The 15,564-nt window shown below is 44.2% G+C and overlaps 1 protein-coding gene across 1 annotated transcript in view; it reads right to left on the bottom strand.

The window, feature by feature from the left end:
* The window catches only part of SLC8B1 (solute carrier family 8 member B1), a 1,008,250-nt gene that overhangs the window by 827,544 nt on the left and 165,142 nt on the right, over positions 1–15,564 (bottom strand). Inside the window, exon 3 of the mRNA XM_044068272.1 lies at positions 10,887–11,039. Within this exon, the coding sequence (XP_043924207.1) occupies positions 10,887–11,039 (153 nt within the window). The remainder of the gene's footprint in view (positions 1–10,886; positions 11,040–15,564) is intronic.

Genomic DNA, 15,564 nt, shown 5'->3' with positions numbered 1-15,564 from the left:
TTTATGTGAAGTTGTTCAATCTCGCCGTTCATTCTTACACATGGGTAGCGTCCCAAGCACCCTAATCCTGGGTGGCTCACAGGAGTATATTCTGAGGACAGTGGAACCAAAGGAAGCCCTGTCCACTTTGTAATGAGTGATAAAGGTATGCGGCTTAGACCAAGTGGCCTGCACATATAGTATTCCAAAGGCAATCGAGACACACAAGCAGAAGTGGAAACAGCCCTAGTGGAATGTGGTTTCACGCCATACTCTAATGGTTGGTTCGCTGAGGAGTATGTAAATTTAATGCAGTCAGTTAACAATTTGGAAAGGGTAACTTTTGACACTAATAGCCCTTTCTTAGTGTCAGCATGAAAGACAAGGAGTTGTTCAGATTTTCTAAATTCCTTTGTCCTGTCCAAATAGAATCTCAATTGTCTGTGAACATCCAAGTTTATGCAACATGTACTCCAACTTATTAGAATGGTTACTGAAAAAAGTTGGAAGTTCGATAGTTTGATTCAGGTTAGTCTCGGAACACACCTTTGGAAGGAATGAAGGATTAGTCCTCAGTGATACTCTGTCAGGGTGAAACACCAAATATGGGGGTTTGATAGATAGGGCTTGAAGCTCAGACACTCTACATGCTGAGGTAACGGCCACCAAGAAAATAGTTTTCCAAGAAAGACATTTTAAATGGCAGGATGATGCAGGCTCAAAGGGAGGAAGAATAATCCATGACAGCACAAAATTTAGATTCCAGGGAGTAACAGGTTGTCTAACAAGCGGCCTAAGATGAATGGTACCCTTTAAGAAGGCCCTACATAATCTGTGAGACATCAAATTAGAACCTTCAGCTCAGAGGTGAAAATTCGAAATTGCCGCCAATTGAACTCTTATAGTGGCAGCTGCGGAACATTCATGAAAAAGCTTAGATAGGAATTCCAGAATACTAGCAATCGGGGCAACGTAAGGATCAATGTTATTCTGGGAGGCCCAAAAAAGCAAATCGCTTCCATTTACTGGCATACAACTTTCTAGTGGAAGCTTTATGCGAAGATACAAGAAATTGCTGTACCTCTGAAGAAAAGTCATGTGACCTGGCTAGGTTGGGAATCGGAGCAGCCAAGTTGTCAGCCTGAGGGAATGAAGGGAGGGATGAAGGGCCCCTAACGAATGTGTCAGCAGGTCTGGAACTGGGTCCAGAATCCAAGGTTCCTCCAGTTGATAGAGTCGAAGGAAGGGAAATCAAATCTGTCAAAGCCAAAAAGGGGCTATTAAGATTACAGTCCTTCCCAGGCTTTTGGCTTTCTGTAAGAATTTCGAAATCAGGGGAGTTGGTGGAAAGGCATATAGGAGTTCCAGGGGCCAATCGTGTATGAGCGAGTCCCTTAGGCTGTCCCCTGGAGGGGGATTCAGGGCAAAGTAGCTTCTGCATTTGGCATTCATAGGGGATGCAAATAGGTCGCAGCAAGGCTGGCCCCATCTGTGGAAAATCATCTCCGCAACCTCGTCTTTGAGAGACCACTCGTGCGGTAACAGAATGGCTCTGCTCAGTTTGTCCGCGATCACGTTGGATTTCCCTGGGATATGCGTTGCTATCAGAAAGGGCCCAGTGGATACTGCCCACTGCCAAATTCTCAAGGCCTCTCGACATAGAGGGTAAGACTTGGCTCCCCCTTGCTTGTTGATGTACCAGACCACAGACATGTTGTTTGTCTGTATCACAATCGTCCCTAGAGGAAGAGAGTTGTGGAAGTGCTGCAACGCCAAAAGCACCGCTCTCAGCTCCAGAACATTGATGTGCAACTGTGACTCTGTGTCCGACCAGGTGCCTTGGGCTGTTCTTCCCTGAACCCCCCCCCCCCATCAGAGAAGCATCTGCAGTCACCGTGGATGACGGCGGGGGAGAAACAAATGGTCGACCTACTGTAACCTGGTGGCTGGTCTACCACCAGCGAAGATCCTTCTTGCAAGAGTCTGCAATCATGATTAAGAATGACATCGGAAGTTGTTGGTAAGACCACTGGGTGAAGAGTAACCACTGAAGAATCCTCATGTGCATACGTCCCACAGGAACTGCTATGAGCGCAGCTGCCATGGTACCTAGTAGTTTCAATACTTGAGAGGCCGGTACTTCTTTCTCTGCAAAATGTCTGATACCTGGTTTCGAAGAGTGGTTATTCTGTCCAGAGGCAATTTTACTGTGGTGGTGTCTAATTCTGCTCCAAGAAAGGAGATATGCTGCGATGGCGACAACGCAGACTTGTCAAAATTTATAGTTATGCCTAATAGAGAGCAGAGATTGAGAGTGTGATCCCTGGACAGAATCAGTTGATACCTGGAGGCGGCGGTAAGGAGCCAGTCATCCAGATACGGAAACACTCAGAATCCTAGATGCCTCAGTTGAGCCGTAACCAATGCCATGCATCGGTAGACACTCCGGGGGCTGCTGCGAGTCCAAAGGGCAGTGCTCAGAATTGGTAGTGACTGGCTCCCAGCTGGAAACGCAAATGATCTCTGGATGGTTTGGCCATTTTGATATGGTAGTACGCATCCTTGAGATCTATAGAGTACATCCAATCGCCCATTACGTGGAATGGGAGGATCGACTGAAGAGTGACCATCCGGAACTTCTTCTTTACGAATGTGTTGAGTCTGCTGAGATCCAAGATGGGCCTCCAGTCCCCTGTCTTCTTTGGAACTAAAAAGAATCTGGAGTAAGTTCCGGATCCTATCTGGTCTGCTGGGACTGGCTGGATTACTCTTTTTCCTGCAGCCTCTGGATTTCTATGGCTACTTGATCCCTAAAGACTGGGTGGAATGTCTGGGATTTTCTTTCGAACAGTTGGGGTTTCTAAGAATGGGATGATGTAACCTCTGGTAACAATGCTTTGTACCCAAGAATCTCTTGTAATTCCTAGCCAGGCGTCCGGATACAAAGCCAAGTGACCCCCAACTGCCTCCAGAATAGGACAGTCGGGCCTCCTTTCAGGAGTGCTGGTAGAGCTTACCAAGGAACTGATCCCTGTCACCTTGGTTTTGCAGACCCCCTCTGCCGCCGGGGTGGCGTCTTCCATTATTACCCCCTCCTCTGCCCCTGGAGGTGAGTTCACTACGTGTGTTCTGGAAAGCTCCATGGGACTTCCGGAACCACATTTTTCCACCTTTCTGCCCTTTGGGGTATGGTCTGGTAGGGTAGGGATGGAAAAACGGACTCCTACGGCAGATAGAGTCTTTCCATCTTGCTCACATCTAGTGAGAGTCTCCTTGACTTTGGGCCCGAAAAGAGACGAGCCATCGAATGGGGTGTTTACAAAGGAAGACTTGAAGGCTTCCACAAAGGAGCATAAGCGCATCCAGGAATGTCTCCGAAGAGCTATTGCTGAACCCGCTGCTCGACTCGAACCACTGGATGCATAGGAAATGAGCCTCATGGACGAGTTAACTATGGAATTAAGGGTATTAAGCTGGGCTGTCACCTTCTCAGAAACACCTCCATCTGTACTACCCTGCAGCACATCTCTGAGCTCTTTTAGGAAATCTCTTTGAAGACAGGTAAAATGAGACAAGTAGTTATGTGATCGCATAGCAAAGGTTGCAGAACTAAAGATGCGTTTCCCGTACCTGTCCACAGTCCTGGAATCTCTATTAGAAAGATGAATAGTAGAAGAGGTTTCGGACATCTCTTTCTTGGTGGCCGCTGCCACCACCATGGCATCAACCGGAACTCCCTTAGTGAGGAACATCTTATCTTGGGGGGGAGGTGATAAACTTGTTGGGCCTCCAAGGGACAGGTTGTATAGTATCAGGAGACTCCCATGTCCTTCGAGCAACCAATTCCATTAGTTCGAAGGGCGGAGTCACCCAGGAGGTGGAAGGTTGAGACCCAAAGGCCTTCAGGAGCACCGGCTCATCCTCAGTAGGGCTAATGGACTGCCAGTCACCCCTCTGCTTAAGGGCCTCCAGGACATCAGCAAAAGAGATATCCTCTGTGGGGACCCTTCTGACTCCTGTAAGTCGATGTCTGATGTCAAAGACTCCTGCGAGGGAGTCTAAATGCCTCCCACTTGCAAAGTCTCTTCCTGGGAACTTCATCAGTGGGGGCTTCTGGTGAGGTCTCAGTAGAACAAGGGTCACCCAATGGGGTTACCTGAGGCTGTGGGTCAACGCTTCACGGGGACCTGCAATGCAGAGGCAGAAAATGGCACTTTAGGGGAAGAGGGCCCTGATGATGTGCGTGCCTTGGACGACATAACTCTCCTCGTAGCATCGAAGGCTCCACTGCTCCAACCCAAGGAAGCCGCCAGTTCCAAAGAAGACGGCAAACTCCCCGGCAGTAAGACAGTGGGCTCGGAGCCAGAGGAAGGAGCTGAGCTCATCCGCACCGACGCTCCGAGAGGAAGGGTCTCAACCAACACATCGGTTCGACCCCCCCCCCCCCACCAGAGCTGAGCAGAGAGTGTCGGCTCCCGGACTCTTCCAACAGCACTGAAGAAGTCAGGGTTGATGGAACCGATAGCACTGGAACAGGCCTCGGCTCCGAAGACTCCACAATCATCAGATCCTCCTGCCCCGGCTCTGAAGGCCCAGCTCGGCTCGGAGGAATAGTAGTCACAGTAGGTGCAATGGTCTTGGGCTCCGAAACCGGTTGGGTCGAAGCCAATAATAATTTGGCCAGTGCCAGATTCTCGAGAAGCCTCTGCACCACCCGGTCCACATCCACATCAAAGAGGGTTCTCGAGGAATGAGTTGAAGGAACCCGAAGAAGCCACCGATTGAAGGATGGGAGACCTTAATGTCTCGGAGACAGGCTCCAAAACACTGGCTCGGTGCATGGCTCCAAAGACTGTGGAGCCGGCGAACGCACCTTCACAGCATGGCTCGTAGCCGATGACTTGGGCTCCAAGGAAGCTCTGGAGGACTTTGACGACTTGGAAGTCTGGTCGGCCTTGTCCAAGGACTTTTGAAAATCAGGTTTCAGCAACCTCTATCCATCAGCTTTCTTCTCCATTCTAGCAGAGCCCGGCTACTGAAAGAATGGCAGATAGAGCAATCCTCCTGGAGGTGAATGGGCCTCAAGCAATAAACACAACTGACATGGGAGTCCATGACAGACATTTTCTGCCAGCATTTTGGGCACTTTTTAAAGCCTGATTTCTGCTTTTCTCTTTGATCAGCCATACTCACAAGAAAAACAATAGTATGCACCAATCAACAAATATTGAGTTAATCTAACAACTATAACTAACAAACACACACACACACACACACACACACACACCAAACACTATAACAACAGTAGAAACACTGCAAAGTTAACTATAAATTCTAACTGTATAATATATCTATCAAACACGCTAATTATAGCAAAAAACTAGCAAAAGCCAACAATAAACCTTAACTTTCTAAGCACTATTTAAACACACTAAAGGGATAGGAAACACATTAATTAACTAAAGCACGGCCAAAGGCCTAACAGCAGCTGCTCTTAAAAAGGATGAAAATCTCATCAGCAGAACAAAAAAACAGGCTAAACAAAGGCTAACCAGCCCAACAAAGGCAGTCTAAATAGAAAACTGGAAAAAGTTAGTTAAACTGGTACAATAAGTAGAAACATTTCCACTACACTGGCCTGAGCTCTCCAACGACCTCCAATCTGTTGCAGTGGCAAACTAGATCTGAGGTAGGACAGAGAGCATTATGGGATAGGGTCCTGGCCTCGAGCTACTCTGAGATCTTCAACTTGTAAAAGTGGCAGACTCGGAGCGGATGGATCAACTCCGAACTCATGTGTAAGAATGAACGGCGAGATTGAACAACTTCACATCTGCAGTTACACCCTGCACTAGCTTTAAAAAACTCTGTTATATAATGCTAACAACTTCTGCCTTGCTGGATTTAGCAAGTCCCAGCAAAAATTACACATTCTGCCTTCATCCTCATACATGAACCACAGGTCAGGAATAAACACACTCTCAGTGGCAGTTATTCAGACAGTAGTTTTTAGTACAGTACATGAATCATTCCAAGCATCTCACCCTCCACGCTGTACCCAATTATCTTCAAAACAGACCCCTAATCACCTCTGGTACTGGTATTCCGCGAAGATGTTGTATAGCCTGGGCTCTTTACCTGCAGCCTCTCTCTTTCCACCTTGTTGCAGCTCCCTAAACCCCTTGAATCACTGATTCAGTCATTTAAACTAAAGTAACTGTATTCTTTTTTATAGTTTTCAGCTTTTGTAACACCAAATTTCTAACAACACTCCTCATTATCTACTATCAAGTGTTAGAGTTCTATGATGCATCTTCAAAACACCCGTCTTACTGTCAAAAATGCCATCGACATATTTGTCACCAGTGTTACCACTATCAGATGCCTTAGCTTTGAACATTAGAGCCCCCTTATGTCAGAAGTTTGTATTATATATATATTAAGGTCTCTGATTTTTGCAACAAGAACTTCATTCATGTGCTCCCCAACACTTAGTAGCCAGCATCACCAGCACCTATAAAGCAATCTTCTTTTCTCTTGTATTATACTGTGCTCCCTCCTCATTATGAACATCATTGCCTACAAGTTCCATCTGACCAATCTAGCAGCTTCACCTGCTCTCAGCAATAATCACTGTTCACCCCAAGTTTGTGTTTCATCAAATACATTTGATAGTCCCCTCCTGTCCAAACTAAAGATAAAATATCTGATCCATTTGTCCAACTTCGGCAATGATGACCCCTATGAAAAATAAAACATACCCATTTATGCTCCCTGGCTAAAAATCAGACAGCGGTACTAATGTCTCTATCATCATATTAAAAATCAATACAGCAACACCCCCTTTAGCTTAAAAGAAAAAAAAAAACTAACAGGCTCTGTAACTCTAATTCTGTACTTCTGGTCAATAAGGAAAAAAATGGAGCAAATTGTAAGCTGCAGATGCTTTGCCCCTTTCAAGGAAAAGAGGTTCTTTTGGACAGCATTTCAAGCGGTCTTTTATGGGGCATGCACCTTCTTATGCGAGGCCACTTATTCTCTCAGTGGTACAAATAAAGGAATGCACAAAAATATATGACATCATCCTCCTTTTCCTCAGTCTGTTTTTGTGACCACATTTACAGAACAGAACGGTCATCTCATATTATAATGCTAGACTAATTTCCTTTTCAAATGGAGATGACAACAAACAACTGTATAAAAGATTAGCCTGCCAAACATTAGTGTGTGCATGTAACACAAAAGATGGAAATGCACTTTCAGACACTAAGGTCTTGCTAAATTGAAATCTAGGGGCTTCCAAAAAAGCAATCACCAGAAAAGGGAAATCAAAGTCTAAACCAACCGTATTTGAAGGATTGAATGCTGTAACAGAGCTAAAAAGAACTGGAAGTGGGATCTTTAGAAAAGGGAAGGAGCAAATTACATGGAAATTGTGGTAACAATCCTTGCAGAATAATGTTTTGGAGGAGGAGCGATGTTTAAAAGAAGGCAGGAGCTGAGCAACATTTTCGTAGGCTGGTACTAGGCTATCGGCCCTAGTGCCTATACAAGCCTAGCCATAACAATTCCCTGGCTATTTCTTCCCACAAAATTTACCTCACTGGATCCCTGTCTAGCAGGGCGACTGACGTGATCCCCAGGGTGAATTTCCTATCTCCCATCCAATCGTCAAGGTTCCTTTTGAAGACAGCCAAACAGGTGCTCTGCTTGACATGTATGGGCAGTCTATTCAAGAGTCTGGGGAGGCTCTGGGTCAGGAACCTATCCCTCCAGCATGTTTTGTTCATTGTGATGACAAGGTTTAGATGCCTGGAGCGTGTGGCTCTGAGGAATTTGGGATTTCTTTAAGTGTAGCATGTCAGCTCTGGGTTTGACATGGCCTTGTATGTTAAGCAGAGATCGCCTCTGAGTAGATGATATGCGGCAGAGTATAGCTGGAGTTTTTTTAGATGGTCAGCATAGGGCATCTGCTTTAGGCCCGTGATTCTTTTAGTGAGGTACTTCTGCAGACTTTCCAGTTGTTGCAGACGTCTTGAGAGGTACACACCAAAAGGGGCATTGTATTTTATAATGGGTCTAATGAGGGATGAGTACAGTGGGACAATGACCTCCTTTTTTCTGAATGAAAAGCCCTTAGTGGTGAGGTGTGCCACACAGAAGGATTTCCTGACTGTTGTGGTGATGTGGTTATCAAAGGTGAGACCACTGTCCACCTGTGTCCCTAAGTCCCTTATCACACTTTCGGTGTTTAGTGTAATGCCACCTATGTGGTAATTCACGGGTACATGTTTTTTCCCAAAGGGGATAACTATACATTTCTTGGCACTGAGCTTGAGCCCATGGCTCTGGCACCAAGCATCTGTTTCTGTAAGGGCATTTTGTAGAATATCCACATCATTTTGGATTCAATAATGGCTCCCAGTTTGCAGTCATCTGTGAACTTTATTAGCCAGAGTCCCTTAGTGTTGGGCTGTATGTCAGAGAAGTAGATGTCAAACAAGAATGGTCCCAGGACTGAACCCTGAGGTACTCCACTGGATTTGGAGTCGGCTACTTTTACAGTGTGGATTCTGTCAGTAAGCCAGTTGGCAACTCATCGAGTGATGTAGGGATTAATGCCCAACTTAGTAAGTTTATCTATGTGTTATACTTGTGTAATGCTGGACTGATGATTGTTACAGAAAAAAACACATGATGTATAATGTATGTACCTGGAAATATGTTAATAGTGTTCATTTTATTTTATGTTAATGTTTGATTGGCCTATGTCTTAAGTGATCATTTTAAAACAGGTGTTAAAAAAGCGCAACTTTTTTTTTTTTTTTGCAGGGGGGCAAGCCCCCTCCCCCACCACATCCCCCTCGTGTATGGATGGACACACACAGTCATATATCAGTGGTGGGAAAAGGGTAAGGTCTACAATTGCTGAAAGTGGTGTTTGGAAACACTGAGTCAGTGAATCAGCATTCAAACAGCAGGCATGTTCACCACACACTGTAAGGACCTGCATTTTCTGTGGAATTATACACTTTTTTTCCTAGTAGAATGTTCTCTGTTTTTATTGCATTTTAAAAGCTTGAATTAGCATCTGCTTACATAAAACGCCAAGACTCACCATTATCTTTACCTCTATGTACTACTACTATGATTGTTGCCAATACTCTTTGCAGAAATGCTCAACTGTTATTCTAGTATTACTGTACACCTACTATACATTCTGGATGGGGATGGATGTTCCTCTACATAACCCATATGTACCAGCTACTTGCGACTACCCAGTATGCATAACATTTGCCATCTATACTTTACCCCAGCAGTATGACACAAGGTAAAAGCTTCAACTACACCCAAGACAACCCATGTTCGATAAGTAGCAATAAAGCTGGAAGGGTCAGGTGAGAAAGAATGGACATGAGTGCATAATGCCTTCTCGCCCATTCTAAAGGGAGGTAGGCAGCTTGGTTTGCTGCACTAGCAATGCCTGCAGGAATGCATGTGTGTAGCCAGCAGCATGCACAGCTTAGTGTACCCATGGTGCAAGCAGCGTGCTGCATAATCAGGAGGTTGTGCATGCAGGAAAGCGAGTGCATGCACACACCCACACTCTCACACACCTCCTGAGGAAGCTATAGCGGGGTTGTAGACTGCTAAGAGGGTGAGAATAGGACAATCCAGATGACGTGTAGACTGGTCCACATCTTAACACCCAGCTCTTGCCTTCACAGGGGAGAAAAATGGGCCAGTGGAGTCTCACCCTGATAGAGGAGCAAATGGATCAACTTGCCTCAGGAAGAGGAGCAACTGCAGACTCTATGAACATGCACAAAAAACAATGGCTAAACTTATTCTATAAGAAGTTTTTGCAAATCTCTGGCTGATATATGATCATGAGTCATGGCTGAAAAATAGTGTTTGTTTAGTAAACAAAACAAAACAATATCTGTAATTTGGGAAGATCCTCAAGTGCAACCACTGCCTCTTCACATTAAAAGGAGCTAGCTGAGGTGATATGGGTACCTAGTGAGGGTGCTCCTTGAGCACTTCCCACAGGAAATTTACCACGGGTGACCCTGTGGAAAAAAAAGCCTGCTTGAGAATCTCACAGAATGAGTTGGAGGCCATTTCTGGGGATAGGGAAACTGACCACTTCTCAGCTTTTTCCTACCTTAAGTCTCCCAGGGCTTATAGTTTAGAAAATGGATGAAAGTAAGCTCTCCAAATTCTCCATTATGCTGAGGCACATAAGTACTATAGACTCCAATGAGATTTCATTTGGAGGTCTTAAAGCAACTGGTAGGGCAAGTATGGAGGAAAAATAAGTTTTTATTCCTGGAAATCACCCATACCCATACACCCACACCCACACTTGGCAAAAGCAGTTTTAAAAAAACTTCCAGTTTAAAAGACAATGAACTTAACTAGCACAGTTTTAAATATTTTTTCATGACTTGCCTCTCCAAATCAACAAAACATGTCACATTTTAGAAATAACATGACTGGATTTTAGAAATGCTGCATATGCGTGTACAATTAAACCTTTCATCTTTGTATGTTTTTTTAGAATACATTCAAAATAATGAATGTCTAACATTACATTGACTACAAAAGGTCGAAACTCATAATGCCAAAAACCATATCACATGTTCTATGCAGGGGAGCAAACCCTCCCTGTGACCCCCCACAACCCCAGCTAATTATATGCAACTCTGATATTTTGCCACTGCACTGCAATCTCATCGGCATTTTAATTTTCAACCTTTTGGGGTCAATATAATGTTGTTTGGCATTTCGGCCAATTAACATTATGAATGTAACCCTTTTTTTTAGGAAAGAAAGCAGAAATAAATACACCAGCACTATGATAGTCACTCCTACAAGAGGTTACTAAAAACACAATTACTTACATACAAAAATACTGCAAAAGGCAGCATCCGAGGAGAGAAGAAACAAAAAGCCCCTTTAAGGTAATGTAGGAAGCCACTGTCATCCTGGCAATCATCATTTGTTGTCACAAATGTGCAGCGTTCTGAGGCATTTTTAGAAGTAACAGCCTGACACTGAAATGGAAAGGGAGATGTTAGTGCATATTGAATACCTGAACCATTACAAACAGCAATTACATACATAGTTCATGCGAAGATATGCACAGCAGCTATAGATATACACATGCCCAAGTTTCTTGTCAGGGTAAGACATAAGCACCATAAGCACAGAACATGCAGTTAAAATGTACTTGTAATGGTTCAAGACAGAATGACATTGAAGCTTCAATTGCAGTACTGAGAAGCATACTTATGCCAAATAACCTGCTAATACACATAGAGAAAATACTGAGGCATTTAAATCGGCACACAGCATAAACGGACAAGGATGAAACAACAATATAACCTGCTCATTGTCATGAGTTTACTACTTTCACTACATCAAATATTGGTCAACTAGCAGGCCTCGTGTCTCTCTTATACTTTTACTCAATAGACACACATCCCCCTTGCAGGTGTTTCTGGATTTTGTTTGAATTTAAGTGTCCACACACGTAGTGCTTTGATAATGACATGGAAAGCACTTTTTGGTCTGCAATGACAATGACCAGATTTCAGGTAGATGCTTTTGACACAGAAAACCCAGCTAGTAAGAAGATATATAGCTAACTGCAAGCCTCTGTATGGGTCAAGAATTGGGATATTTGCGATAATGTTAACACCACCCACAACAGGAGCGGCAGATGTATACCATCACACAATAATGATTATAAAGTGTTTTAGTTGCATCAGCATCTCTGTATCCCCTCTAAACGCTAAGATTTTCTGCACAATCTCTCTCTTCTTTAAGAGCTGTGAAGACCCCAATCTCCAAACCAGCAAAGATTTAAACTTTCTGTTTAATACTTACAACTGTTTGTTTTCTCCTCTTAAAATACTGGTGATGTTTCTTGAAGTGACTTCAAGAAATCTGATCAGAGGAGTAAGACATGTATCCCCCACTCTTGGTGCAAGAATGCCATACTGGTAGTTGTCTGTCCCAGGTTTATCACAGAGTATGAAAAAAAAAAAAAGATTCTGGGAAGGAGGGGGGGGGGGTAAAAGAAGACTTTACTGGTAGGATTTTAATGTGACAGACTCTGATACGGTTAGCAAAACAAATGAAAACACTGCCAAAGTCTGCAAGAAGGAAAGTACAGTTGTGTACACTTATCATAAATGTAGACGTTGGAGTGTATTCACTGTCGCAATCATTGCATTTGGGTAATCTGCTTGCAGGTTGACCTCAGTCGGCCTGATTAACAAAGTCTTGGGTCCTGCGTCAGTTGCTGTCCCTTCTTTCATGACGTCAGGTGTATAAAACATGCAGCCGACACCATTACATCAGTTTTTCTTGCCCCAGATGTCAGGTGCCCCCTAATGTGGAGCAATTAAACATAAAAACACAAATGTATACCTCCAACAAAAAAGCAAATACACCAAAAAGGCTTTTAAACATAGTAAAGGAAAGTAGAGGTATAGCCAAAAGAAGATAGGGGGAAGGAGGGAGGGTACCCAGGACTGCAAGAGTGAATACACTCTAACATCTACATTTATGGTAAGTGTTCACAACTGTACTATGTTCTTGTATCACTGTTGCAGTCATTACATTTGGGTAGATTCCCAAAGCTATGGTTGGGAGGAGTTTAGATAGCATTAGGAGCAGCTCTAAGGCCATGCAAGACTGCAGTGGCAAAGCCAGCTCTGGATTCAGAGAAAAATGGCAAATGGTAATGCTTGGTGAAAGTATGTACAGAACTCCAGGTAGCAGCTTCTAGGATGCCTCTGAGAAAGGCTGTAGAAGTAGATGCAGCCCTCGTGGAGTGAAGTCTGATCCCCTGGGGGATAGGTTTTCCATGGTGCTTATAGCAGAAATGAATGCAATGGCTTATCCATTTAGAAATGGTTTGTTTTGAAATAGCCTTCCCCTCTGCCTCTGCAAAAAATGCTACCAGGAGTTGTTCAGATTTTCTTTGAGGTTTACTCCTGTCCAAGTAGAATCTAAGTTGTCTGTGCACATCCAAGGAATGCAGAATCCATTCCCCTTTGTTCTGTGGCTTGGGAAAGAAGGCTGGCAAATGAATGAACTGATTTAGAGCCACACTGGATACCACCTTGGGCATGAAGGATGGATTGGTCCTGAGTGATACCCTGTCCGCATGAAAGATGATGAAAGGCTCCACTGCTTTCTGCCTGAATTAGACAATCGTCCAGATATGGGTATATTTGAATACTTCTTTGCCTGCAAAATGCAATCACTGGAGCTAGGCACTTTGTGAATACCCTGGGCGCAGTAGATAAGCCAAAGGGCAGTGCAGAGAACTGATAGTGCGTGTAGCCTGCTTTGAAGCGTAGGTATTTTCTGCAAGATTCCCTGATTGGGATGTGCAGGTATGCTTCTTTTAGATCTAGTGTTGCCAACCAGGCGTCTTTGCCTAGCATAGGAAGTAATTGGTGAAGAGTCAGCATCTTGAATTTTGGAATCTCCAGAAAGGTGTTTAGAGAAGGCAAGTCCAGGATAGGATGCCATGAATTGTCTTTTCTGGGTACCAGGAAACGTCTTGAGTAGAACATTTGTCCCTTTTCCTCTTCTGGTACCAGATGAGTAGCCCCCATGCTTGAGAGAAAAAGTACTTGTTTTTGGGCCTCTGCCCACTGATTTGGGGGTAGGTCCGGCCACCCGCTTGGAGCTGGCAACATATGGAAGTGTAATTTGTATCACTGGGACACTATATTTAAAACCCATTTGACCTGGGTAATGAGTTCCCAATTCTTTGCATGAAGAGCAACCCCCCCCCCCCTCCAAAGGGGCAGTCAGTTGATAAGTGCTTGGAAATGTTAAAAGGAAGTAACCGAGACAGTTTACCATAGGGGGGAGTCTTATTATTCCCAGATTTGGAAGTGGAGGCCCCCCACTGCTTAGTTGTGTGCGTGTCCCCTGGAACTGAAACCTGGGGTTTTTGCTGTGTCTGGGTTTGGCTTGAGAAGACCTGGAAAGGGCTGGAAAGGACCAATTCTAGGAAGGCCAGTGTCTGCTAAATCTAGGAGGCTGAACTTGTAAAAAATATTTAACAGTTTGCATAGATTTAGCTTTATCTTCCATCTTTTTAAAAACTTCTTCAGACTTGTTGCCAAACAGGTGGTCTTGATTTAAAGGAGCATTCAACAATTTAGCTTTAACATGATCAGGCAAAGACTACTCCTTAAGCCAAGCATACCTTCTAAGCACAGACCCAGTAACAGCAGCCTTGCAAGAGACCTCTAAAGAATCAAAACCACATTGCAAAGTATGTTTTCCAACTTGTTCAGCAGAATGCATTAAATCCTGTAAATCTTTATTTTCCACACAGTCAGGAATCAACATAATTTTCTGTTTAAATAGTCCAATAACATGTTACTGATATTTTAACATATGAAACTGGCAGTTTAAAGCTCTAATCGCCAAGGTTGCTGAAGTATAAACTTTTTTACCCCATCTATCCAGCACCCTGGAGTCTCTATCAGAAGGGGTAGGATTTTTAGCAGTAGAAGCCTTAATGCCCTTGGGCTCCTGTGAAATAGTCTCCGGATCCGCAATATGATTTATGGGACCCTGTAGTATCTGTCAGGTTTACTGGGAGCAGGAGGCAGGGAATCAGGGGCCAAACTGGATTCTGAGAAAGCATCATCAACAATGTCTAGTACAGGAGGAATAGCCAAAGGCCTATGCTGAGGTAGAAGAAGGAAATCCCTAAGCCTCTTTTTTGAATCTGGAAATTCCTGGCTTTCCCAGTGAAAATGCTCCCTCAAGAGCATGTAAGATTTCCCCAAAAGAAAAATACTCAGGAGGGGAAGCAGAGGGAATAGAGTCCTCTGCATCAGAATCCTCATAAGTAGGTATGGACAAATCCAGGTCATCAGAAGAATCAGAAAAAATAGAATCCTGATCAAAACATTCATAATCGAGCTCAGCCCTAGGCCTCTTGGGGGGGGGGGGGGTTTGACTACCCCTGATTAGAGTTATGAGATCTTCAGCCATTTTTATCATTTTTTTTGTTTAGACATAGAGGCCTGAGCATGTGGCCTGGGTGTCGTTTTTTTAGACCTGGATTGAGATTTAGGCCTTATTAATGAAGGAGGCATTGATTTAATATGCAAGTCCATAGGCCTGAATGCACCCTAAGATGCCGGTGCCTGCACAGCGGCTCCGGACCCATCCAAGGTAGAGACATCCGCGGGCTCCATAGTTGAAGTATCTCGTGGCATACCGGACTCCGAATGGGTCTCAGAGGCCTGCGAAGCAGAAGTAGCGGGTATCAGGGGCTGCGAAAGCGCCTCACTAAGTAGCCGCGAACTGGTGACTGACTTAGGAGAAGCGTCGTCGGTAATTTTGAACCTCGGCGGCCTGTCTCTGTCTTTATCTTTGCGTTTTTTTGGAATTTCAGGAGTCGGATGGCTAACAGATGACATTTCTGGATAATTAAATTGAGATCCGAAATATTTAGAGGCAAAAATATACCGATGACAGATAGTGCGCTGATTAATAAAGCACAAAACTGACAACAAGGTACGTCGTGGTCAG

This window comes from Protopterus annectens, chromosome 4.part0, assembly GCF_019279795.1.
Source record: "Protopterus annectens isolate FY-2018-M chromosome 4.part0, PAN1.0, whole genome shotgun sequence".
In the NCBI taxonomy this organism is placed as follows: Eukaryota; Metazoa; Chordata; order Ceratodontiformes; family Protopteridae; genus Protopterus; species Protopterus annectens.
This window is presented reverse-complemented; position numbering and strand designations above follow the sequence as displayed.